Here is a 26,326-nt window from a genome sequence, read left to right as displayed (position 1 = left end):
CTGGTCCAGATTTGATTATTTACAGACCGCCGTCATATAGCAGGAATATGGCTGAGTGTGGCGTTAAACAACAAACAAACAAAACTACATGTTGGAGGTGTATGGAAGTGTCGAAAGAGTTTTGACACTTCTGAATTGTGCCATTCTTTATTGGAAGGGGCAAGAGCTCTTACTGGAGCTAGGGTTTGATTCCACATGGGTACAATATGTGAAGCTCAAATGGATCGAATTGTCAAGCTCAATGACTTGGTTGATTGTGTATCTTCGTACCCCAATAACATAGATCGTTGCTTACAATATCAATCACTGGTAGTCTCGTCAGACTCAATTATTTACAGGCTGCTATCCAATGGCTGGAATATTGCTGAGTGCAGCATTGAAACAAGAAACAAATTAATGAAATCTGTACGTGTGCCTGGGTGGGAGTGGCCACTGCTTGTTCATCTCTGTGGTCATGTGTTATCAGTAACTATTTTCTGTTGGAGATGATAACCCTCTACGGATACGCATAACCCTCCCTCCAATCCAGCTGGGTAAGACCTAGAGGCTGTGTCGCGTGTTCAGACCGGTGGTGGTGGAATGTGTGATTTACCCAATACAAAGTACCCCAACTAGACCATACCAGCATTGTTGAAAGCTTTGAGATCAACAGTGCAGATGTAGTTTCATTAACTTTAGCGAACTTACTGTTTGTTGTGATTGCTGATACTGATATTGATAATGTGTAAACTTCATTCCTCGTATCTCTGATGTAAATGTTTCATGTACCCTGACATTGAATGCTCCACATTGAAATGGCTTTGTTTTTGATCGATCAATGCATGGATATATCACATCACATTTACTGAATAATCTAAAAATTACAGCATATTTTTTTCACATTCGTCCATACAGATTTTCAAGTCCAAACTTGATTATTTTGTTGTTGATTTTGTATGAATCTCTTCGAACTTTTTCTCCCTCAATAAATATTGATTTTGATTTATAATAAAAGGTTCATCGTAAACAATTAAAAATATATCCATTAATTGTCCATTTCAACATGTCAACAGAGTTTGAAATTTAGAACTTAAGGCACCTTTGAAGAATGTCTAAAGCTAATAATGGGTTCTGGAGAATTAACAATCCTTGCTTGCATGTGTGTCCCCACCTTCATCCCATAACTTATAAATGAATAACATGTCAAAGAATTGGGAGAATCTGAAAAACATCTTAAACATTAGCATGGTTGGATATATTCGACACATAATCAATTGGTTTGCAGTGAATAGTCAACAATACTCAATACCATGTGTTTTAATGGCTTTAGCGGTAGAATGTCATAATTACATATAGTGCATGATCTCCCAGGTAAGTTTTGCTTTTAGGGATTTGATGTCAGCATCTTGTAGCATGCTATTAATATAATAAACTCATTCTCTCTTTCAGAGTTAGCAAAACTCAGAACTCCAAGTGGTAATTTTTTTTGTTACAAATGCCCTTTTATTTCTTGTTATGCATAGACTAGATATAGACCCTCAGCCCAGGTGTCAGTGCAGGAGCTCTGCTTAAACCTCATCCGTAGGATTAATGTGTAGATTCATCCCATTGAGTAGTCCTCAAATAATAAACATCCATCCATAAAGTTCCATGTATTCCTGCTCTACAAACTTTTAATATCTGCCGTGATGAATTTAGTTCTTGTCCAATATGTCTGTTAACTTCCTTGGCAGAATTGGACACATCCCTATATGAGTCTTTGAGTCAGTTGTCTGTTTTAGACAAAGTGGTTACCAGTTGTGATAGATATACTGTTCGTAGTTGCTGTTTGACTAATACATTTCAAAGTGATAGATTGTATGGTAGATTTCCCTTTTACCTGTATTTCTAGCTTGCCTGAACCAAGGGTCCATGTGAGCCAATGTGTTGGCAGTTCCTCCTGTCTGTCTGTCACATACTCGCATCTTCCCTGAAACCTCTCAACATCATGGAAAATACTTGTATATTTGGGCACCTAAGCTGCCTTGTTAGGGATTCCGAGTTGGAGTAGAACCCCAGCAACGTATGCTGCTGGTCAAAGAGGCGACCAGATGGAATGGGTGGTCAGACTCGGTGACTTTGTTGAGAGCATGTCATTGTGACAGTGTGGATTGTTGTTTGCAACATCAATCACTGGATTGTCTGGTCTAGACTCGATTTTAAACTCGTTGTATAGCTGGAATATTGCTGAGTGCATTAAACATCAAACAAAAGTTGTGTTGTTTGCCCATTACCAAGTGTGTAAGAGACAGTAAATGTATTTTGTCAACATGCCATAAGTTCTGTTTCCTGGTAGCGTTCAGATTTTGTTCACAACTCCAAGATGATCCAGAATGAAATCTATTATAGTCTCTTTCGTAATTATGGTCTTCTTTCCTTTCGAACAATAACCCAAAATTCAGGTGAGCTATAGAGCCTTAGGACTTTCTTTTTTCTGAAGAACTCAAACCATTTCAAAATAATTAGAATCCAAAAAGTTATTGCACCAAGTTTTGTAAATGGACCAAGTGATGACAGATATCAATTGAATACTCCCTGCAATATGTAGAATGTTTGCTGATAAGTAGTATGCTGTCTATTTGATAGTCTGTGTCTACTGCAGCAAACACCCCTGTGTCAATGTTGCTTCCCATTCTCTTATCTTGCTTGCATAACTGAAGGGAATCCCATCCTTGTTTACCATTGTAGAAAACTTGGGCTTTTGGTAGAGAAGTGCTCTTATAAACGTCCAATAACCAAGTGAAAATGCAATACAAAGTTTGTTTAAGATAACGTCACAAAGATTTTTAAAGCAAAACTTCTGAAGAATTATCTTAAGAATATAAAAAACATACTGCATTTATTAAACGATATCTATGTAATTTAAATTTTTTATTGAGGCGACACCAAAGTTGGTGTATTTGTCTATGTACTGAGTTTGTTATACAGGCCAATCCCGAGGAATTGCCTCGATTGTGAGGGGTGATGCTTTTGATTTCTAAAGACTGTCGTGTAAGTGCCAGTTTAGTCTTATTTATTAAATGAACAGACTGAATTTTGGAGTCTCTATGAGCATACTGCAAGATTGGTATTTACCGGAATAATTATTTCTTTATGATTTAAATTAGTCTTTCTTAGCAACAATAAATCATGATTGTTAATCCTATTTATTTATTAAATATGAAATATCGCATTAAAGGAAAATATGTTTTATGATTGTGATCTATGATAGATTATTAGTTTTCAGGTCACAATGTGCACACATTTCTTTTATTTCAGATCCTTGTTTCCGTTCGTGTCAGTTGTTTGTAACAATATCTTACCTTCAGGTGGATGACCTATATTCATGATGTACCCTGTGCTCCTTGCTGCAATTTCAGCTATACAATATTACCTCTGTGTTTCCCAGGCTGATCATCTGCATCAGGAGCTGCTGGCCCGCCGAGAGGAGCTAGAGTATCGTTTCCGGGCATTCACGGCCGATATCGCCTCCAGCTTCTCTAACAACACACGGATAAAGCACTGACTTTGCCTTCTTGCCTTGTACATTGTCATGCCAAGGGAACCATCAACATCATCAGTGAACTGTTTTAGTACATGGGAATATGTACCCTCCTATTTTGCCATCCTAATATAATATAATAACCTTCGTCCAAATGCAGGTTTTTTTCAAACGATTGGTATCATGACTGTGATGACAAGTATTTTGAACTTTTCACCAGTAACATACATATTTTTAATGCATATATTTCTCTATAATAATGCTTAAAATATTGTTTCGTCACGACTTAGCAAAGCTTGCTTTAATCTGTTTTGCATAGCTGCCAACTGTCCTGATTTTTGGTATTTGTTATGAATATGCAACTAAAATATGAAATTAATTCATTTGAAGAATGTACCAATCTACAGGGGGGAAAAACAAGAACACAATTTTTATAGACAAGAGAGACGGGTATGAAGTCTATTTATAGTGTCACATCTGTCTGATCAAGACACTCCACTCGTCATATCGGAAGTTGCTGTAGTAGAAATAGAAACTAAGCAATAAAATTATCAACTGAGTTTCAGAATCTTGCTTGGAGAGGACCTCAAATGCCACCATTTTACTCTCAAGATTCCCATACCCACTCCCCGACGATGACAATATCCCCCAGCAAAGGATACTTATTGTAATTTAGGAAAGTTGGCAACTATGGTTTCGTAACTGATAGCATATTTTCTGACTGAATTTGGGGAGTATATTAACTGTAGAGCTTTCACCATAAAATAATGAAACTTGCATGAACATGTTTCCATTTGAATAGTTTAATTTCAGCTTTACTTTTTGTAGTATTACAATAGAAAGTTGCATCCACTGCCACAAGTTTCAGTGCTAAAGATATTTTAATTGTTTACCAGTACATTATTATGCAAAAGCAAAATTTGAACCACCTGTGCCTTCAACAAGAACCAAAATCATGAAGTCACTTCATTTAAGATTCGTGTATCTAGTTTCTAGTCAGCTGTACATATGATCTTCTTCATGAAAACCTTTTACTGTTCTTTATTGCAAATACTGTGTAAAATTTGAATAAAATGTTTTACCCTGAAACAATCTTCTCTCTTTGGGGTCATAATTAACACCTCAGGCAACCCTTATCAAGCGTGTCAATCAAGTTAAGATTTCTTTAGTGTCATATGATATACACCACCTGATTCAAAATCCAAAGCCGAAAAATAATGGCAGCATCATTGCAGAGGATCCCAATTTTGAAAATCAGAAAGTAGCAGCTTGAGACGCCTCACGAATGTCATCCAGACACTGACTGCAGAGTTAGTGGTCAACAAAAAGTGTTTTTCACTGCATAATGTGACGCTCCGTTTCGTGGTGTTGATACTTTTTAGTGTTGTTGAAATGAACAATATTATTTATCAGATCCAACCAGTCATTTTGTAATGTATGCTCATATCCTAAACAGTGGGTTAATTCATGCTTATGTGTATATACTCTGCACCAAAACTTCCTGTGACACCTTCTTAATTGGTTGCATACAAGAAAAACCTTTCTGGTGTTCAAATCAGATACGGAAAACATGTTGAACAAATGCAACCTCAGCAGGATCTGACGTCATTCACATTTACAATTGGTTTCAGTACCAGATGACTTATTGCAAGGGTCGCTTCACATTCCCAAAGGAAGACACAGGGTATCCATCTTCCTGAGGCTTTACAGTCAGTGAACTCCCTTGCCTTGGGTAGATGCAGGGTATCTGAATTAGAGGAATTTTCTTCTGGAAAATTGTTCGTTTATATGTGATTTAGTGCACTCAGCAAATCTTGCCTTTGATTTGACCTTACCAGACTGAGGAAGTTTAACTTTGGCATGTATGTTATGATATATTTTATTTCCAATCTTTAGTCTGTTCCTCAGTATTTATGAAAAACATAATTGGAACATCTGCTGATATGCTTTAAGTGTCATGTGTTGTTGACATTTAAGCTGAGTTAGAGGTATCAAATTTATGCCCCAAACTTCTAAGTTGAAGCCTTGTAGATAAAATACTCAACAAAGACAGTGAGGGATCATGAATATATTTGGGGATCCTTTTTTTAAATGAAGACTGAGCACACACATTCATTAAAATATCCCCAAAACTATTCATGATTCCCAAAAAACTTGTTCAGTATAGTAATCAAAAATGTATTGGGACAAGCAGCTAAGAAATTCTGTTCGTATTGCTTGAGTGATCTTTCATCATGTCGTTCTGGTAAAATATTGTGTAGAATTTATATTGAGCCATCAGATTCTCTTGTGAAGCCCATGTCCCTTGATCACAGATAATAGAAAACACAAAGCCATATTCTGTAAAAAGGGTAACTTTAGTTTATAGGGATAATATACAGGCTAAAATACAGCAGGGTAAGTCAAGCCCAACAAACAGAATTTTGCCTGCGTCATCATGAATGAAAAAAAAATGTGATTATTCCATGCATCACTCAATCTCCCGTACAAGCCACACAAAGTCAACTAGGCAAACTACAAACAATAGCGCTTGACTGTGTCTCCCGACCCAAAACCATGTCGTCCCTCCCCACATAATCCCCCAAAACATCCAAGTAATAAATATGCAATACACAGCCAAGGCCCTGCAAACAAATCTAACCAAAACTCCTTCTTGCATCACATATACTGTGGCTAAACCAGCACGGGTTTAACGTCTTGCATAGCAGCATGAGCAATGACAGGACTGAGGGACAGACCGACACTCGCTGGCGCAGTTCAGTCCCCATGCTTCTTACAGCAGTTGGTAGCTTTGCACATAGTTGGGTACAAAGAGTTGGCTTCCAACCAACCAACAATTTAACAGCAGCTCGAATTACAGGCGAGCCATAACATCATTTGATCATTAAAATCCATTTCTTCCTCTACGAGAAAGTTCTCATGAGTAAGATTTAATAGATATATATTTCCATCCAATCACAAGCTGTAAAAGTTGTCACTATCAAAGACGATAACTGTTCGTCTCACGAATCCATTCCAATGGACATACCAAATATCACTAGTCTCTTCAACAACTATAACATGTACTTAAGTATGACAACTGCAGGAAAGGTTCCTCAGTGAAAAAAAAAGGAAAAACAAACCTCCTTGAACCAAAGATGATCTTAATCAAACCAAATATCTGGTTTTGTCTACAGAAACATGTTGCTGACCTCGACGATTGACAAATGAGGGCTGATGGAGGAATGGAATGCCACATTGGGAATAGTAACATTTGTTGAAGTCTAAATTCATCATGGATTATGTCCAAGTGAAATCAATAAAATGAAGATGACAAAGTGTATAATGTCCTTTGTTAATGTCGCCATGGACAAGAGCAGCAGCCATCTTGGATATAGCACTACTACAGCACATATTGTGTGACGTGGTGTGTGAGGTACACAAGTAAAACCATATTTAAAGCAAAGTCCCCACAATACTGACAATCTGCGCCCATACTGCGAAACAAATTCCACATAAAAAGCTGAGGCGTTTAGCTACAGCCAAGGCCAGATTTCTTCTTAGAGAAGATGTCCTTCAGATTGAAGTTTACTTGAAGCTTTTCCTTCTTCTGAGGTTGTGGACTGTCAAAGCAGAATCTACAACAAAAATAGCCAACATGAAACTCAGAACATACCCTAATTGTTCATAAAATAAATCATGGGTTCCATCCCCTTAAAACATATCTAGGTCTACAAGCCCAAACCTTCATCATCTTTAGATCTAAGTGGTGTTTTGAGGACCATTATTGACTGCCATTACAAGACAGATCATGACGCTTCTACTTCAACATGGTTGTGGCTAAAGACACAGACTGAAGTTTTAGAACGTTCTCGTTGAATTAGGAAATCTATAGGAACAAACACTATGTCCATTATATGCACAGAAACCCATAGTATTTACATTACCAGGTGACACTTTATGATTGAATGATGAAAATCTGACATTGAAAGTCTGAAATTGTCAGTTGTATCTAACATTTATGCTACATGTAAATTTGTTTTACTGATTCAAACAGCTATACATTTGTGCATCACAACAGATGGGCAGTAGATAATATTTGTGTATGTTCTCAGTATCAGTGTTTATTGTCCAGTTAAATCCTGGATACCATTATTAACAAAGAAGCTCCACACAGTTCCTGCCACAGACCACACCCTGTGATGATCAGCCAACTCCACACACCCTGTGAGCGCCAGCCAACTCCACACAGTTCCTGCCACACACCACAGCCTCTTGAGTAATGGCCAGCCAACTCCACAGCTCCTGTCATACACCATACCCTCAGAGTGACAGCCACACTCCCCACAACTCCTGCCACACACCACATCCTGTGAAGGCCAGCTAACTCCACACAACTCCTGCCACACACCACACCCTGTGAAGGCCAGCCAGCTCCACACAACACCTGCCCCACAACACACCCTCCGAGTGACAGCCACGCAACTCCCCACAACTCCTGCCACACACCACACCCTGTGAAGGCCACCTAACTCCCCACAACTCCTGCCACACACCACACCCTGTGAAGGCCAGCCAGCTCCACACAGCTCCTGTCATACACCATACCCTGTGAAGGCCACCTAACTCCCCACAACTCCTGCCACACACCACACCCTGTGAAGGCCAGCCAACTCCACACAACGCCTGCCACCTAACTCCCCACAACTCCTGCCACACACCACACCCTGTGAAGGCCAGCCAGCTCCACACAGCTCCTGTCACACACCACACCCTGTGAAGGCCAGCCAACTCCACACAACGCCTGCCCCACACCACACCCCGTGAAGGCCACCTAACTCCACACAGCTCCTGTCACACAACAAACCCTGTGAAGGCCAGCCAACCACACAACGCCTGCCCCACACCACACCCTGTGAAGGCCAGCCAACCACACGGCTCACCTTTTAAACTCCTCTAGCTCCCTCTCCACTTCATCCATGTCTCCATTTTCGAGGTCAGACTCCGATCGTGGCATGAAGATTTCATCTGAAACAAAACATTGACAATGTCAATCCAAGCAGCAAAACTCTGTGCAGTCTTACACTACGGCAGACATTATGAGCTGACCTTCAAGAATATTTGATCAATGCAGGCTCAATTCCATGAATGGTAGGATTGTGAAACACATTATCAAACCCTTGGGACACAATATCTCCAAAGAATATAAACACTACAGGAGACATGCAGAGGCAGTTGATGGACTAACTTATATCTCGTCCATACTTCAGAAGAAGAAAAAAATGTAAAAGGTAGTAACTTACTGGTAGGTTCTGTGGAATATTGAAACTGTACCAAATGATTCGAAGTACAAGACATGCAAAGTGTTGATTAAGACCTTGTCTTCAGATTTGCAACAAAGATTCTCAAAGGATCCTTAAAAAATTGTGTCTGGTGCATGTTTAAGATAACAAGGTTTCACAACATTTTATGAGTTTTGCTTACCGACACAGCCGTCAGCTCCTTTGTTCTTCTTCTTGTTTTTCTTGCCTTTTCCAATTTTGTTCTGCAAATACAAACCCATTTCATTTACTTGATTTTCACTGTTGTACAAAGACAGGACAGTATTCAAATTAATCTGATCTGAAACTCTGTTACTCAGTACAATGTTGGGCGTTATCTGATAATCTGCTAACATTACCAATCAAGCATGTCTTGATTTTGTCAAAAAGATTTACACCCTTGATGAAGATCTAAGCAGTGAGCCATGTAACAGTGTGGAGGCACAACAAGGAGGCAGAGCCACACAATCACAGCATCAGCTCCGACAACAAGCAAACAGTACAAGGGACCTATACTCCTACATGTCCTAAGCCCCACAAAATAATAGTCTTGGTTCTCAGGCACTACCCACATCATCATGAAGTAGACCGCATGTTTCATTTCTATTTCCAGCCACCCCCAAAGAAACACACCGTCTGCCCGCCCACCTGCACTATATTTTCAAAGGCCATTGCCTGAGAACCAATTCTTTTTATTATTTTTTAAGCCTTAGAATCATGATATTACTGTGTCAGTACAAGCAATTTATGGTGTACCTGTTCTGGAGCGCCAGTTTCCTGCTTCTTATCAGCAAGCTTGTGGTTCTTGCCTGGTCTTATGAGCAGCTCACCATTGCCTTTCGATACAACGCCATTGGAAGTGATTTTTGCGTCCTTTCCCATGGTTACATCCACAAATTTCCCATTGCTGTGCGACGGTGCTTGCACAATCTGCACACTGTTGAGGATTGAGCCATTCTGCTTGTGGGTAGACTTGGGAAGCGGTTGACTGGCTGTTGGCTGCACTAACGGAGTAACAACTTTCTTCTTACCCTTCTTTGACAAGTCCACCTCTGGCTGGGAGTCCACATGATTCTGTATGGGGGAAGGCTGGGGAGGAATTGCTTTACGAGTATTGTTGGTAGTCTTCGGAACATTGTTCTGTAGGGGTTTCTGCTGAGCTGTCTGTTTGGCTGGCTGGGCAGGCTGTTTGGACAATATTGTTGGAGTTGGCTGTAGAGTAGTGTTTGGTTTGGGCTGATATGACACAGCTGTGTCATTGGATGGTGTTATCCTCTGAGCTGTCTTTGCTCGTCTCTGTCTGTCTGGAGTCATTGTATGAGACTTGTCTGTCATGGCTTGCTGTCTTAAGTCTTTTGTAGGAGTGGTAGGGGCACTTCCTGAACCTGAGGTTTTCAGGACCTGTTTGGGAGATGGCGTGTTATCTCGGCCTTTTATGACTTCTTGTTTTCGTTCTACAATTGTTTCCACCTTAGCTGGCTTGGCACTTTCGATGGGTCTGGGAACACTTCGACAACTCAGTTGAGTGGGAGGTACAGAGGTTGGGAGAGGAGCAGAGAGGATGGTCTCAGACTTTTCCTTGTGCTTCCCCTTCTTCTTCTTCAGTGAGCCTGTACTTGACTCAAATTCCGAGGATGATGAAAACCTCTCTTCAAGATGTCTTAAAAGCCCTTCTTTCTTCTTTTTTTCCTCTTTTATTTTCTTCTTCTTCTCCTCCTCCTCCATTTGCCGACGATCTTCTTCTCGTGCTTTCTCTTCAGCCTTGATAAATGAATAATAAAATAAATACATAATCATTTCAATTTCAAATTTAACCATAATCATTTGAATATCAAGTACAACATTTCAAGCATGATATATGAACTCTCTTCTCTCCATGAGGTAAACTTGTAAACCCAACAAAAATGTGACAGCAAAGAGAATGAATATATTATGTCACAGTCCAGCCTTATCACAGCAACCTATAAATAATTTAACTCTTGTGTCAAAACAAACCATTTGTTGACAACATGACCAATGATTCATGCTCATAAATCCTCATTTAAGAAATTTTTACTCAACTGAAGAGAACTGGGAACCTATGATGCATCAGTGTCCCACAGAATACTACTCACTAACAGACTTCACAAAGTGACCTTAGCACAACGACTCTCCTAACTCCTAGACAATATCAAGAGTCAAAGCGCAAAGATCATTTCTGTGGAATGAGGTACTTTTGGTTTGTTTGTTGTTTAACCCTGCACACGGCAATATCCCATCCATATAACTGTGGTCTGGACCAGACAATCCAGAGATTAACATCATGAGCCTCAATCTACTCAATTGGGATACAATGGCATGCATCAACCATGACAGCAAGCCCGATCACCCGATCCCGTTAGTCGCCTCTTATGATAAGCTGAAAACCAATTCTAACCCGGATCTTCATGGGAATAATGAGACCCCGACAATCAGAATCAGTAGCACTGAAAATTCATCTCTATCAATTCCACGGAACCTGCACTTACTAGTCTCTGTTTCCGCCGGGCCCGCTTTGCCGCCTTGCTGCTCTGAGCCTTCTCCTCTTTCTTGCTTTCTTCCGTGCCGTTGATGAAGCGCAGTAGCTCTTCTAGCCCCTTCATTTCAAGGGGATCTGCCAGCTTGCTGTGACTACAAGAACTCTCCATGGTCAACTCAGTCAGGCCACCTCGATCCTCCCCGGTCTTGGCTTCTGTCTGCTGGGTAAATATAAACCACCTCATTATTAATATTCTGTGCTTCTTTGCTATGGACTGAATAGGCTGTGTTTAAGCTTGATTTAAAGTGAACTTCGTGAAGAACTTGTAACTCAGTGGCAGGATTCGCTCTACTCCTGTGTGTTGAGACAACTACGTTTCACTCAACTCATGCTGGTTATTTTTCCATTGTCACGTATTATATTTGTTTTTAATATTCACACCTCTTGGGTACTAACAGTTTATCATGTTACCATGGCAACAACAGACCTGTGAAATAAAAAATGAGATGAGAAGCAGTGGACAGAATCTGAGACTACACACCTTGCGTTTTAAACGCCTCCGTAGTCTCTCTCTCATCTCTGCATAGTTCTTACTAGTCTGGGCCACTGGAGGCTGGAATCAGAAAATATACATTGATAAGGGAAAATCATTAAAAAAATTCCTTAATTATGTCAACAATCTTTTAATACATAAAACATGACATATTCAGCAGGTTCAGAGCAGATTTGTTTTAGTCACAGACATTAATCATTATGCAGAATAATAGGTAACAGTTTTAAAAGGTGCTAATCTGTAACTCACGAAACATCACAGTCACTAATTAACACTGTCAGCTGCATGTGTGCTAATACTGAGAAGTGAAAAGAAGCCATTTAATATAACTTCAGTAATGACAAAATTGCAAAGTGCACTTTTCAAGAAATAACCATTTTGCAAGCAAGTAGTCAACAAGGAAACAATCAAACCTTCAGATACACTTGCGAGAGAGGCATGCGTTATAAAGTCTCTGGTAAAAAGGAAATAGCGACTATTGTACTGTTTGTTTGTTTGTTTGTTGTTTAACGCCACACTCAGGAATATTCCAGCTATATGACGATAATCTGTAAATAATCAAGTCTGGACCACACAATCCAGTGATTGACATCATATGCATCGATCGACTCAATTGGGTTACGATGACATGCATCAACCTGACCACCCGATCTTGTTAGTCACCTCTTACGACAAGAATAGTCCCCTTTAACAGCAAGAACTGGTTGCTGAAGACCTATTCTTCCCAGGATCTTCACAGGTGACTATTTTACTGAATTGGGCCATAGTATTTAGCATAATAGAATTGTTATACAATATATTAGATAATCTAGCATGGTCTTGTAGAGTATTTCTCATATTTCTTTATTGTAATTTTGTCTTGATCTTGTTGATAGTAAACAAGAAGTTTCAACAAGCCTACTGTGCATGATAGAAGTAGCACCATCCTCATCATAGCATCCTTATAAAACTTTTTTAATACTGCACAAGAACCTTACAGTCTTTGCAAAAAGCTCTTGAGTCTACTACGCTGAACAGTTCATGCAAATGTTTTTCAGTTGACTTGAACCTTAACACAGTCTGAGCCCAAAACTTTTGAGTCTCCAAGCCCAAGCTTGTTTCTCAAATTTAATTTCATAGATTCCAACAATATACAATTATTAGTTAAGCTAACTTGACCGAATTACATTTTACTAGATTCAGGCTTCAAGTTAGTGGTATACAGTGACAGACTATTAATATATAAAGAGCAAGTAAAGTCAACACAGAAACTTTGCAGAATTTAATATTTTCCAGGATACCTAATCAATATGATCAAAAGCGGTTGACCAAAGTTAAATTTGAAACAGGGAAATACCGTAAAACGGATGATAAAAAAACAACAGGCAAATCGGCCCCCTTCCAAGCATTCTGCCACTGAGCCATAGCCACAACACAGCCACCATATCAGCCAATGAAAACATTTGCCACGTATCGCTGCACTGGTAGCTTTAGGCCATGGCCCCAAATAGCTTTGTTTTGGAATCCGATTACGGAGAGTGTGATTTCAACACTTTTCACTTGGACATTTAAATACTTTCTACAAATATTATGATATTTTTTCTCTCTAATTGACTTTATATATCCGGAACAAAATCACTTTCACTTTACTTGCTCTTTTAAACAGGCTTTGTAATTATGGCAAAGTTTCAGACTGAATTTGGCATATACTTACATTCCCATGCCCAAAGAATTCACAGTAGCAGCAATCACAGTATTTACTGCCTTCCTTCTGGTTGTTGGAAGTGGAGGTGGAAGAACTCTGTTCGGAGCAGCTGTCGTCAATGCTGTCACAGTTGTCATCATGATGAGCATCACAGTCTGGGTCTGTGCACACAGTGGACGTCCCCACACTCACATTGTTGACCGTCGTAGCCATGGGGACAGAGCTGGGACAACAACCTGCATGAGAGTCCCCTTGTGTCTGATGCACAGCGGAAGCATTGCGAGTATTAGCATGCGAGCACGGATGTGGGTTCAGACTGGAGTTGCGCAGTGGTCGCGAGAGCTCGTCTTTATTCCTCGGAGAGTTCTTCAACAGATCAGACTGCACCCCCTGTAGGCCTCCATGTGCTTGTAAACTATGATTATGACTGGGCTGAGATGTCGTCTTTCCGTTCACATGCTTCTTACAATGAGTGTGAGGTTGTTTAACTCCTGTCTGCTGGACTTGGGTGTTGCCACCTAAAGTAGCTGGCCTCGTACACGGTGGTCCATGAGGCTGAGACCCTGACGATGACAGCGACGACGACAGCGACGACACTGGTTCAGAGCACTTGGCACAACTGTCAGAGAGGACTGGCTTCACTTGATGATCATTGGACCTGTCCATCGACTTGGTAATTGCATTCGCAAGATGGTTATTTAAAGCACTAGTGGTTGTACAGGTTGTGGTAGTTGTGGCCGTCTGTGACACACTTGAAAGGGGCTCGGGAGGGTAAGGAGAATTGGTTGTGAGAGGTGGCGGAGGAAGAAGATCAGAACCAAGCCCTCCTCCGTACCGGTAACCACCTATCACCACTCGAGGGTCGTACGGTGTATTATCCCAGTCACCATACGCATGGTATAAATGATCCTGAATGTTCTCAGGGTTGTCAAAATCTAGTTTGACAGGGAGTTTGGCCTGCCGGAGCGGCCCATGGAGGTCATAGAGCTGAGGTGGTAAGATAGACCGCATGTTCCGGGCTTGCAGGCTGTGTAGGCCCGGCGAGCCGTGGATGTGAGGGTAGATGTGAAGGTCAGCTGGGCGGGGCGTGATGGGCACATGCTGAGGAAGGGAGGTGGAAACAGTCTGGCCTTGTTGCTGGAGACACACATGGCACTGACACTGGTTGTCCTCTACCTTTTGCTGCAAGTAAAACACACAACTGTCAATATGTATGGCAAATGTTTGTCCCTGGTCTAGCTAGTGTACTATTGTACACATGATTATGCCAAGCTAATGTCTGGGCATGAGTGAGTGAGTTGGGTTTAACGCCGCTTTTAACAGTATTTCAGTTATATCACGGCGTGTCAGCTTAATGTGGGAGGAAAGCCCGAAGACATGCAGGTCTCAAACGTTTACCACTACGATGAAATCCACAAGCACAGGTATGGTGCTGACCAACCTAGAAACATAATCGGGGTGAACAGGGATTCGAACCCACAATCATCGGTTTCTGGCGTGCCCAAGGAATGCAACTCTGTACAGCGAATCACGTCGCGCACCAGTGCCCCCATTTGGACATGAGATATTTGTTTGCAAACTCCTACAAGATGCCATGGAGTTTCAATGAGTGAGTGCATGCCTGGAATATTAAGACAGAACCATGGTTGGCTCCCTGTAGTGTACCAGAGCACACTCACACTACCAGGGATAATACAAGAAAAACTTCACATGTAACCCCCATCCCCCTCAATCACTTAATTTCTATAGAAAAATGAAAACAATCTTCACACTCATTTTTTTTCTGAAAGCAGTTCTGACAAGATTTATCTTTTCAATTCTTTAATAAATTTTAAACAAGCTAATACAGGGAAAGATTGCTTTGATGCCACAAGGTCTCATTGTGCAGATAAATCCTACTTATTACAGTGTTCGAAACTAAGGGACGTCCTGGGGTCTCTTATGGTACTTAAATCTCAGGACACCATAAAACATTTGGGTTATAAAAGGACCCCCTGACTCTCATTCTTTAATTTCAAACACTGCATCATGCAAGAAAAGAGCACTGAACATACCAACTGTTCCGCCTGTGTCTGTGTAACACAGTGGTGACAGTCACATGTATCAGTCTTCTCCATCAGCTTCAGCGCCTCCGTCTCCACCCAGGCCTGCATGCGTTTGTCCCCCAGGTCCATGTCCGTGGGACTCCCTCCGCTGCCACCATCGCCTGCACTGCTGCTTTCCTGACTTCCTTCAGCTCCTTCTACTTCATCATCCTCAACATCATCTTCATCATCTTCGTCCTCGTCATCTTCATCGTCTTCATCTTCATCCCCATCGTCTTCCTCATCCTCAGACTGGCTATCTATCTCCTCAGGGATGTCTTCATTTTCCTCATTTCTTAAATTATACAATATAAATTATAGCAATAAAAAAACCAGGAAATAATGGTGACGAAAACTTAACCACCACGTCACACTTGAAGGATTTTGTTTGTCGTTCAATGCTGCACTATTCCAGCCATATGACAGCAGCTTCCAAATAATCAAGACTTGACCACACAATCAAGTAATTGATATTGCAAGCAACGACCAATGTAAGTCACACTGACACACAATCAACCAAGTCACCAGGCCAGAAAACCCGATACATTTGGTCACCTCTTACATCAAGCACAGGTTGCCGAGGACCAATTCACTTGAGCTTCACATATCTTTGACATGGATCATTGATCATCTACCTGGCTCCACGATTATTAACAGAATACCATGATGCAGCATTAAACAACATTCAAATGGCAACTTCTTCACAAGGTTTGTTTGTTTGATGGTTTGTTTGTTGTTTAACGTTACACTCGGCAATATTCCAGCTATATGATGGCAGTATGTAAATATCTGGACCAGACAATCCGGTGGTTGATATCATGCGCATCAATCATGTGCATCAGTAAGTCTGACCACCGGATCCTGTTAGTTGCCTCTTACAACAAGCATGGGTTGTTGAAGACCTATTCTAACCAAGATCTTCGCGCGTGTCCTTCAAGGACAAACCAGGCCAAGAATTACTTACTCAAACGGAAGCGTGAGCCTGTTCCTCTCCACCATGATGGGACTGGATGAGCCGCTACTGGAAGAGGTGCTGGACATGGAGGGCGGGTCCACGTCTATGACGTAGCGACTCGGGTCGTGTGGGAAGTTGAAGGTGTGGGTGTGGTTGTTGTTCTCCAAGGCATCGGGATTGATGATACCACATGTGATCATGTGGGTAATTGTACATTCATCACAGGTACATCTGAAAGTAAGATGAAGAACACATCATACACAAAATACAAACCGTGAGAGAGTTCAGCATAGCTACTTTGTTAGGGAGTGAGTAGAGCATTACTTAGGTTAAATAACAGTGTCAGTTTTGTGTGGAAGCCTGAAGTGACTTAGTGATAGAGTATTCCACTTACATCACTTTGTGTCAGATTAATGTGGGAGGAAAGCCTGAAGTGATACAGATTTCACAGGCTTTTCCTCTGGTGAAACCCACAAGCACAGGTATGGTGACATCAAACCCAGGAACATAAACAGGGTGAAGAGTTTCTGGAGTGCCCAAGGGACACAACTCTTCCCAAGGAATTGCAGCACCTTAGACTACTGGGACACCTGTGCCATTTTAGGAACATCTCAATAATGTAGAAATGAATGTAGAATTTACTAAATTCACACCTTAATCATCATTTGTATCAATACAGCACATTCACTACACATGATTATGAACCACACTGCAAACTGTTTTCACCCCACTTTTTAACACACGCTTGTTTCTCCAAGATTTCTTTGTGGAGATGTACCCTCATTATCAGCAAGTTTTGTTTCAAGTAATTACTAATTACCTTTTTCTGTTACATCGAGGACAAAAACACTCTTCATGTGCTGGTTTAGTGCCAGTCAACATATTCCTCATTGTTTCTGTAAACTGCACCTCCATACTGCAAAAAAGTCACAAATAAAAAATATACTCAATAAAATATTCTGCCATGACTAAGGAAATATTAGTTTCATTAGAGTTGTTGTTCTGCTTTGAATTTGAAGTTCATTAGTTTTTTTTATCAGGCAAGTATTCAGAGATTTGGCTAAAAAAAATTAATAAGGGGGAAGTCCTAGTGGTGTAACGATACATCAAACTATCGATTGATTGCGATTGCTTACGTCCCTTAGCTACTCGTCGCTAGGCAACATTGACACGATGGCGGACGCCACATGTCAGTTTTTGTCAACTTTGTTTCCTTATTGATATGTTGAATCGCATTTAGTCATTCAGTGAATGCCAATGTGACAATTAAAGAGTTTGACAGTTTGTATAGTCAAATACTAGTCATTCAATCACGTTCATTCACATTGGTGCTAAAACACTGCAGTAACCTAAGACTTTACCAGTTACATGAAGTGATATTTTGTATTAAAATGTTTTTGAGAGGTCAATTTGAACTTGTTTTCTTCTCATTTCTTGTTTTCTGTACAAATAGTATCAGAAAGTTATAATTATTTTGATGGTGTCAGTCAAAATGCTGAAATATATGCTGCCAAAGCCTGCTATAATTGCAAGTGAAAACTATCGCAATAGTATCGCAATAGTCAAAAATGCCTCAATAGTCACCCCTAGGAAGTCCCCTCTTTCAGTTCCAAAATGGGAACATTTTCATTGAACCAGAGGGTGTATGAAAGTCATAGCCAAGATCATAGATGTGTTTTTACATAGAGTCCAACAGCTCAAATGGAAAGACATCACTTCTGATCATTCCAATGCATTTCTGAATAAATCGTAAGGACTTTCTGGAATTCATTCACTGTTGTTTTCATAGTAAACATAACTGTCGTAAGTGTGACAGACTCTGCATACATTAAGCTGGATTTCTCGATTCCGACTAATATGTATTTTATTGAGTAAAAATATCATTTATACTTATCAGGACTAATTGCTAATCTCATCTCATTATCAAAAGTACATTGGAAACTTCCTGAACTGTGTAAAATAGAAAAAACCCAGCCCACCCAACTTGGAAATTAAAAGAAATATAAATACCCCAAATCCAGAAATAGCAAAAGGGCACTTCAGGATCTGCTTTTTATATCTGCCATGTTTTGTTGAAACATATTAAACGTTTTTTTAGTTGTGATCATGAAACGAAATCCACCCTCTTTTGTGACTAAGTACAAATTGTCTCCATGAAAATTGAGAAAAATAAAAATGACCAAAAAAAACAACGTAAATAGCAAAAGGCACCACTTCAGGATCTGTTTGATATATCTGCCAATTTTTGTAGAAACATATTGAACGGTTTCCAAGTTGTGCTCCAGAAACGAAATGATTACAGACATACGAGGCATTGACTATATACCCCCGCATTATATGTTGGGGGGAATAATAAAAATATTGTACACTGAAATTTTCATTGCGGGTCTGACTAGCTTTCTGCACAATCCAGAGCTCCAGATAAGCTTTTGGTGTTGTGGATATTTTACCCATGCATTTTATAATCATTGGGTATCAGTAATTCTATCTGGGTATTCAAATTTCTATTACCTACTAGTTTTTACACATCATGCACATGTGGGTATTTAAGTTAAATATTTAAAAACACTATTCATCTAGTCCCTGCAAACTGGTGTCGTGTGGGTTCGAGAGCTTTATAGGTCTAAAAAATACCGCTATAATTCCACAAGAAAGTGTGATGGCAAATGATCATGATGTAACTGTCATCGTGGAGTTCGGCAAGGTTGACGAAATGTCCGTATATAATTTCAAAATAAGTTGCTGATTTGCTAATTGTATAAGCAGGGTTACTTCACAACATTTTGATGATACGCACAAGTTTTATTTTTGTAGCGTATCTGTAATGTTCGTTGCGTATTGGATACGCTTGAATTTTATTTCACTGCGTATTTCTGCATTTCTGATGCGTATTTTACGCAGATACGCAGCTTATCTGGAGCTCTGACAATCTGCGCTAAATACAATTCAAAGCATCAACGACAAATAAGAGTTGGCAAATAATCAGAACACATCTTGTTCAGCTATGCCTGCATAAAGTATGTTTAATTACTTCAAGTACATAGAGTGTATCTGTGCTGCTCACCTATGCGAGAGTCTGTCTTTGGGTTGTTTCTTGAGCACCTGCTGCTCCAGGAGTTTTCTCTGGGCCTTGAAGAACTCCCAGTCTTCCTTCAGCCACTTCTGCTTTACCTTCAGTGCGGTCTGCAACACAGCAACAATCACATGGTGACTTCAACACCTAACTTGTAACTCATTTCAGTCAGCAAGATACTAAGTTAACATACCACAGGAACTAAACAGTCATAGCGGCCTCTTGAAAATGTGGATTCTAACTTCTAACTACAAAGTTTTACGCATACTTGGGCAGTCACCCAAGGACACATCAAATGACTTTGCTCACAGAGTGTTGCGCTTAATTATTTTCCAGCTGCTGTTTTGTTTTTATCAAAATGAAATAAACACAATTACTCTGAATATATATTTAGGTCTTTCTTAAGATGAATTTGCACTTCTTTGGTAACAAAATAGGGCAAAAAATGTTAAAACAGGAAAAACAGGTCTGAATTGCTCTTACTGAATTCCAACAGAGAGTTATGAAATTTGACCATTTAAAAAACTGCATGAACAAAAGAGGTCAGTCACCCTGACACTGAAAGTTTCATTGGGGAACTAAAATTCAGAAATGTCCCACGAACTTGACGAACAGGTGACAAAATATTATAATCGTAAATAATTTTCTTGAATTTCTCGTAAACATAATGAAAATTTCAACTTGATAAGACCTCAAAGGGTTAATCCGAGATCAATCACTGTCAGCATAGGCATTACTGGAGACTCAGCACTGCACTGATGAATCCAAAACTTATCCTTATGATACCTCACACGAGACTCACTTCACAAGTATCCATTCATGTCTTAATTGTGTTTAATATTTCAAAAGTGATACATAATACGATCTGCAATAACTTCACTAAATAACTGTTTAACTTTTCTTTACCACCAAGTTTTATGAAACAAAATGTGTATACTGTTTTCATAAAAACTATTAGAAAATATCAAAATAAACCAGTCATGGAAGTGAAACACAAGGTTTTTGATAGTGACAACATATTGTCAGCTGGGTCATGGATCATGGAGAACTGCATGCAAAAGTAACACCAATGAGCATCATCATACACATTGTATCATATTAACATGGAACAGCAAGAAGTTCATGCAAAAACGTCATAACTGAGTTTCGCAATTTTTATAATACCATCACTCACGCATCACGATATGTTCTGATCTGTGACACGCCTTATCATCAGCGTTATAAATTGGCACTAGTCCTGTAGTCCTTACCAAACTGCCCAATGGTATATGTTATCATTATAAGGACTAGTGGACAAAAACTGTTAGTTTCTAACCCTGATCATCACTCTCATAATATCCTGTTGGCAATCTCAGGGACTCAGTGGCGGTTCAAGACAACACTCACCTGCTCCTCATTGTATGCTTCTATGAGTTGCTGGCAGTCCCGCCACACCACCAATATCACAGACATTTCATCTTGGAATTTCAGGAACCGATGCAACAAGTTGGGGTATGTGTCCTCGTTGTACGACTCCTTGGATGCAGCACCTCTTCTGTGGATAAATATGACAGTAAATATCTGTTTGATGAACCAGCAAAGCCAAACATCTTACCCTTTCTAAGAAAATAACTGCATAAGTGCGAGCTGGAGCAATCAGTTTTTCACCGTAAGAAACCAATAAAAACCATTTATGTCATTGCTTCATGTGTTATTGCAACACCTTGTGAACACAAACACATCATGGTTTGGGTTGGATCTAGGAAACCTAACAGCCCTATTTCTATGGGGCTGCTCACTGACGTAACCACTGCCATCCATTTGAATACAAAGGGAGATAACCAAGCACTAAATGGCATGACAACTGTAGTGAGTGAGTATGGTTTTATGCCGCTTTTAGCAATATTCCAGCAATATCACGGCGGGGTACACCAGAAATGGGCTTCACACATTGTACCCATGTCGGGAATCGAACCCGGTTTTCGGCGTGACAAGCGAACTCTTTAACCACTAGGCTACCCGACCTCCCCGCATGACAACTGTACAAATACAAGTGGATAATGATATACGCAATCTCTCCATTCAGACTACATTAATAATAAAGAAACACTTCCCAGCAAAATGCGCAATAACAATCAATTATGTCATATTGTGTCCAGAACTTAAAAGTTTCTACAGAAATATTCATTGATTTGGTTCTTAAAACTAGAGTCATCAGAAGATGACAACCCCCGTCCCCACCCCCACCTTCAACTTTATGAGAGAATTTCTATCTAATCTGTCTGAGTACAAGAACAGTTGTTGATCTATCAAAATATATCATTAAATTTATTATTTTAAAGTTTGTATTTCTATGTCCATGATGTCAGGGTCACACCAATGAACAGAGTCAAAGTCAAACTTGCTGCCTTGAAAATGGAAAAAATAATAATAAAATCCTAAATAGCAAAAGGCACTATTTGACAACCTGGTCTTTGTGTATGACTGAGACTCTTTCCTAGCCAGATTTTATACACATGCTGTTTAACTACAGATAATATAAATAACTATTAGTTTTAGAGATATGGTCCGGACAAACACAAATGTCTACTACATTTCACTGTTATATCAACATTGAGCTTACTAGACCGAACAGAACTTTACTCGACTTATGCTAAGGATTAGCAGCTAAATATAAAGGCGAAGGCTTACCTCAGCTGATCAATGACAAGATGCAGACTGTTGTGTATGGCCGGATCAGTATAGACAATAGACTGGAACAGGTGCTTGTTGTGGAGTTCCCACGTCACATTGAACTTCTTGATGTGCTCCTTCTGTAAACAAGAAGAAGTCAGTTACTGCTGTTTTACACATTGTCCTGTATACAAACCAATATATGCTCGTGACATAAGGGTCTTAAAATAGCTATGAATCATTTTAGTTCTCCAACGCAAATGCCATGTAGCGATTCCGGGTTAGAATAGGTCCTAACCTATGCTGACCGGTAGAGGCGACTAACTGGATCGGGTGGTCAGGCTTGGTGACTTGGTTGATTGTGTGTTATCGTACCCAGATGGTGTGGATCGTTGCATATAATATTAATCACTGGGTTACCTTGTCCAGACTCAATTATTTATAAACTGCTGTCATATAGCTGTAATATTGTTGAGTGCAGCGTTGAACAAAACACAAACAAATCAAACATGATAATGATGGAGTGTGAGTCAGCTTTGTTGAGGTATTTCAGGTAGACAAGTTGGTTTCTTATGGATGAGTGTGCCTTCTATTATGCAGAAACAAAAGCAAGAAGAAACAGACTTATGATTGTTGATCATGTTGAATTTTTTTGAATTTTCTTCAAACTATTATCTGAAGAGTACCATAACTAAATTATTTCAATTCATTTTTTAAATCTGAAATTGTATCTCCTTGTCATACTGATACAAGGAAAATAACAACAACAAAAATTACACTTCAAGGAAAACAGAAATGCAAAGACATTCCTCACAAGGTACTCAAGGTACTCACAAGGTCAGTGAGGTATTCGGCCGTCAGTCTGGATGCCAGACACAGCTGGTTGTATTCATCAAGAAGCAGTGAGATGAACTCCTTCGCTTGTGGAGGAGACTTGTAACCACAGTTTAACTGCTTGAGGAGACGAACTTTCTTTTCAATGACAAATTCCCGTACTTGAGATTCCAGCCGAAGAAACAATTGATGAGGATCTCGACTGCAAAGTCTGGAAAACGGTTCAAACAAAACAATAAGTTTTGTAAAATACACATCGATAAATGAAGAATATTCATATCCAGTTGCACCATAAATACAGGAGAATGCAGCCATAAAGGCTGTATGGTCGAAACTCGACTATTTACAGACCACTGTCACATAGTTGGAATAATGCAGAGCGGGGCGTTCAACAACAAACTGCTGATATCATGAATAATAGCCGAGTCATTTGAATAACATTGTCCTTAGAGCGTCCCAAAAAGACTCATCAGACTGTGCGTAACACACTTCATTTTAGCTTCTGAGTGAGTGAATGAGTAAGGGAGTGATCAGGGCTTACCACATCAGCAATCTTGCAATATTCAGCAATTAGATCCAATATGAATATACGTAAACATGCACAAAGTGCATTTTGAACACATAAAAGTTATAACAAATTAAATTGTCAACAGACTATCCCATCAACAACTAAACAAATTTCTGAAAGACTCCTACACAGCTCGATAGGGGAAGGGAAGTAACTCTGCCTGTTCATGCAAAGAATAACTCCAATATCAAAAGAAAGCATGTTTACAGAAAATAATCCTGAACTGGCAGTGAAACAAAGGCTTAAACGAAAACAAAAACAGAAATGTCTGTGTATCCATAAAAATAGTCCGATTGAACCTGAAAGAGTCATGATTACTTGAAAATTTAGATATTTTTGTAAATCAGTCATGGGTTGTCATCTGGATTAGGTCAATCAAGTAGGTTTCAGTGCTTAAACATTTATTGATCTGTATCAAGGAAGAATGGACCAAAACTTGGTTAACTATTGAAGCCATCTGAAGTATGCCATTGTCTTCTACAGCATATCCAACTGTTCCAAGCTATGCTACTAATGCTTATCACTAGTGCTCCATACCTGCACACAAGATCTTTTATTTTAACCCCATCCTCCTCTGACAATGCTGGGTCATCAGCACCATACAGTGTTCGGACAATAGTTCGGAGGTCAGTCCAACACTTCTGCAGCTCCTGTGTCTCTCGTTCATGCTCGGCCTCAATTTGCCTAAAACACAAAGTTTACTTGCTGGAGAAGTACAAAAAAACAAGGTATAGAAGTAGTTCTTAATTTCTTTCAACATGAATGAAATTTCTGAAATTCAATCCAACATCAACATTAGCAAATAAGTACACCAATAATGCCAACACCATACTACGTAATATCAAACAATAAATAGTTTCAAGTCGAATGTTACTTATATTTCAGAACTATCTGAAAGCATGAAGATTATGAAAAAACAAAACAAATGGAGCATGAGCCTTAGTAAATGGGAGTCATTTTGTAGTCAGCAATATCAAAGCTATATTACATCAGCCTTGACAAACAGGTTTTGGATGTCAGGTTACAATCACACAACATTCAGACAGGAGACAGGTTAGGGTCGGTCATCCACGCCATTGTGACCATCAGATCTGTTTTTAGTGGTTCTCACAGATTTTATTCCAAATATTAAAATTTGTGTGCTTCAGTAAACAAACATCCAAAGTCTTTTCTGTTGCAACAATTTGTTGATTTTTCAGTCCACAACAATGCTTGTTTTCACATGCAGCTTCTCATTCAATGTCAGCGTTCATATTGTACAAAGGTGTGGTGGCACATGGTCCTGTGTCACAAATCAGATGAAGTAAAGCAATGTTGGCCATGGAGTAGTTTGGCAGCTTGACTCCTGCCCCACATTAAAGCACATGTAACACATGTGGTGTCTTCTTACCCAAGTGACTTTGTTTGAATTGGTACCCAGTAGGATGAGATGGTAATGTGACTGTTAAGCTTCTAGCACCTCACAAGCTGCTTAGGTTGTGTACTCCCCAAGAAGCTGAGAAGATAATTGAGGGCATGCGGGCTGGGGTAATAATGCATGCTTTTGGGTGTTATTTTGCACATTACAAATATGCACATTATTACAAATTTGCACATGGCTATACAGATGTACACATACCTACATGATACAATTTCCTCAAAGCTACAGCCCCCCAAGCATGCTGATGTACAATGCCAGCAAACCATGCAAGCTTGAGAGGAGAAAAAGAATGAACTTAACCAGTCATGATACCTCCTTTCTGTGCAGGCCTCACACGTGCAGAGTGTGCCGTTGGGTGTTGTAGGTTCAGAGGCTCCCCCGAGACTGACCTCAGGGAGGAAGGGGAGGCTGGATGTGTCTAGGTGTAGCTCCTGCTCCTGTAACAACACTTCCATGAGTAGCTGCAACTACATCGTCATGATTTGCAAGATGTGTATCATACTTTATCCTGCTATTGTTAGTATCGCATCTGATGTAAGTCTATGAAGAGTTTAATCAAAGCACTTCCGTCTGTGAAAAGCCTTAATGGTCCACAACAGTATTCACAACTTAGATCTAGCGTGTGCCTGCCAGAGGATTTTCAGAATGGAACTAAAAGTAAGATTGGTTGGTTGGTTTGTTGTTTCATGCCGCACTCAGCAATATTCCAGCAAAATGACGGCGGTCTGTAAATAATCGAGTCTGGACCAGACAATCCAGTGATTAATATCATGAGCATCGATCCACGCAATTGGGATCGATGATACGCATCAACCAAGTCAGCGAGCCTGACCACCCAATCCCATTAGTCGGCTTTACAACCAGCATAACCACCTTTTATGGCAAGAATGGGTTGCTGAAGACGTTTTCTACCCCGGAATCTTCATGGGTCTCTACTAAAAGTAAGAGGTTTTGTGAAATGGCACACATATATACATAGCGACATGCATGCATATGTGCATGTGGCTGATTGTTCCCGTACGGACTTATGCCAGTTTAGGCTTTAGCCCACTAACATACCATACTGCAGTTTAACATAAATACTCAACTCAGACACCTTATTTTGACTGTGTCAGGCAGTCAACAAGTACCATCTTTTGGCATGACTTGGCAAGGGGATCAAAACTAAAAGTGTGAATTGGGACATACAGTAAACTACGTTTATAAC

The 26,326-nt window shown here is 39.9% G+C and overlaps 2 protein-coding genes across 9 annotated transcripts in view; one reads left to right on the top strand and one right to left on the bottom strand.

Annotated features, from left to right (window-relative positions):
* LOC124145674 (leucine-rich repeat-containing protein 27-like) overlaps positions 1-4,562 on the top strand; it is a 32,103-nt gene extending 27,541 nt beyond the window's left edge. For 2 of the 4 annotated variants that reach the window (XM_046515546.2, XM_048393420.1), the window contains 4 exons: positions 486-533; positions 1,429-1,455; positions 2,947-3,009; positions 3,407-3,544. In XM_046515546.2, coding sequence (XP_046371502.1) covers positions 486-533; positions 1,429-1,455; positions 2,947-2,999 — 128 coding nt within the window. In that variant the 3' untranslated portion in view covers positions 3,000-3,009; positions 3,407-3,544. Of the gene's footprint in view, positions 1-485; positions 534-1,428; positions 1,456-2,946; positions 3,010-3,406 lie in introns of all 4 variants that reach the window. The other 2 variants (XM_046515545.2, XM_046515547.2) reach the window with 1 other exon arrangement.
* Positions 4,563-5,837: 1,275 nt separating this feature from the next.
* Positions 5,838-26,326, bottom strand: part of LOC124145673 (protein FAM193A-like) — a 33,667-nt gene continuing 13,178 nt past the window's right edge. Inside the window, exons 5-20 of one of the 5 annotated variants that reach the window (XM_046515541.2) lie at positions 25,420-25,556; positions 24,237-24,383; positions 23,132-23,342; positions 22,316-22,437; positions 21,032-21,176; positions 19,637-19,755; positions 17,393-17,488; positions 16,582-16,803; positions 15,588-15,912; positions 13,543-14,715; positions 11,838-11,909; positions 11,307-11,516; positions 9,556-10,560; positions 8,963-9,023; positions 8,422-8,506; positions 5,838-7,116 (exon numbers count right to left, since the gene is read on the bottom strand). In XM_046515541.2, coding sequence (XP_046371497.2) covers positions 7,011-7,116; positions 8,422-8,506; positions 8,963-9,023; positions 9,556-10,560; positions 11,307-11,516; positions 11,838-11,909; positions 13,543-14,715; positions 15,588-15,912; positions 16,582-16,803; positions 17,393-17,488; positions 19,637-19,755; positions 21,032-21,176; positions 22,316-22,437; positions 23,132-23,342; positions 24,237-24,383; positions 25,420-25,556 — 4,236 coding nt within the window. In that variant the 3' untranslated portion in view covers positions 5,838-7,010. Of the gene's footprint in view, positions 7,117-8,421; positions 8,507-8,962; positions 9,024-9,555; positions 10,561-11,306; positions 11,517-11,837; positions 11,910-13,542; positions 14,716-15,587; positions 15,913-16,581; positions 16,804-17,392; positions 17,489-19,636; positions 19,756-21,031; positions 21,180-22,315; positions 22,438-23,131; positions 23,343-24,236; positions 24,384-25,419; positions 25,557-26,326 lie in introns of all 5 variants that reach the window. The other 4 variants (XM_046515539.2, XM_046515540.2, XM_046515542.2 and 1 more) reach the window with 4 other exon arrangements.

Source organism: Haliotis rufescens, unplaced genomic scaffold, assembly GCF_023055435.1.
Source record: "Haliotis rufescens isolate VD_foot unplaced genomic scaffold, xgHalRufe1.0.p SCAF_12, whole genome shotgun sequence".
Classification (NCBI taxonomy): domain Eukaryota; kingdom Metazoa; phylum Mollusca; class Gastropoda; order Lepetellida; family Haliotidae; genus Haliotis; species Haliotis rufescens.
The sequence above is the reverse complement of the archived record's forward strand: the minus strand, read 5'-3'. Positions and strand labels throughout refer to the sequence as shown.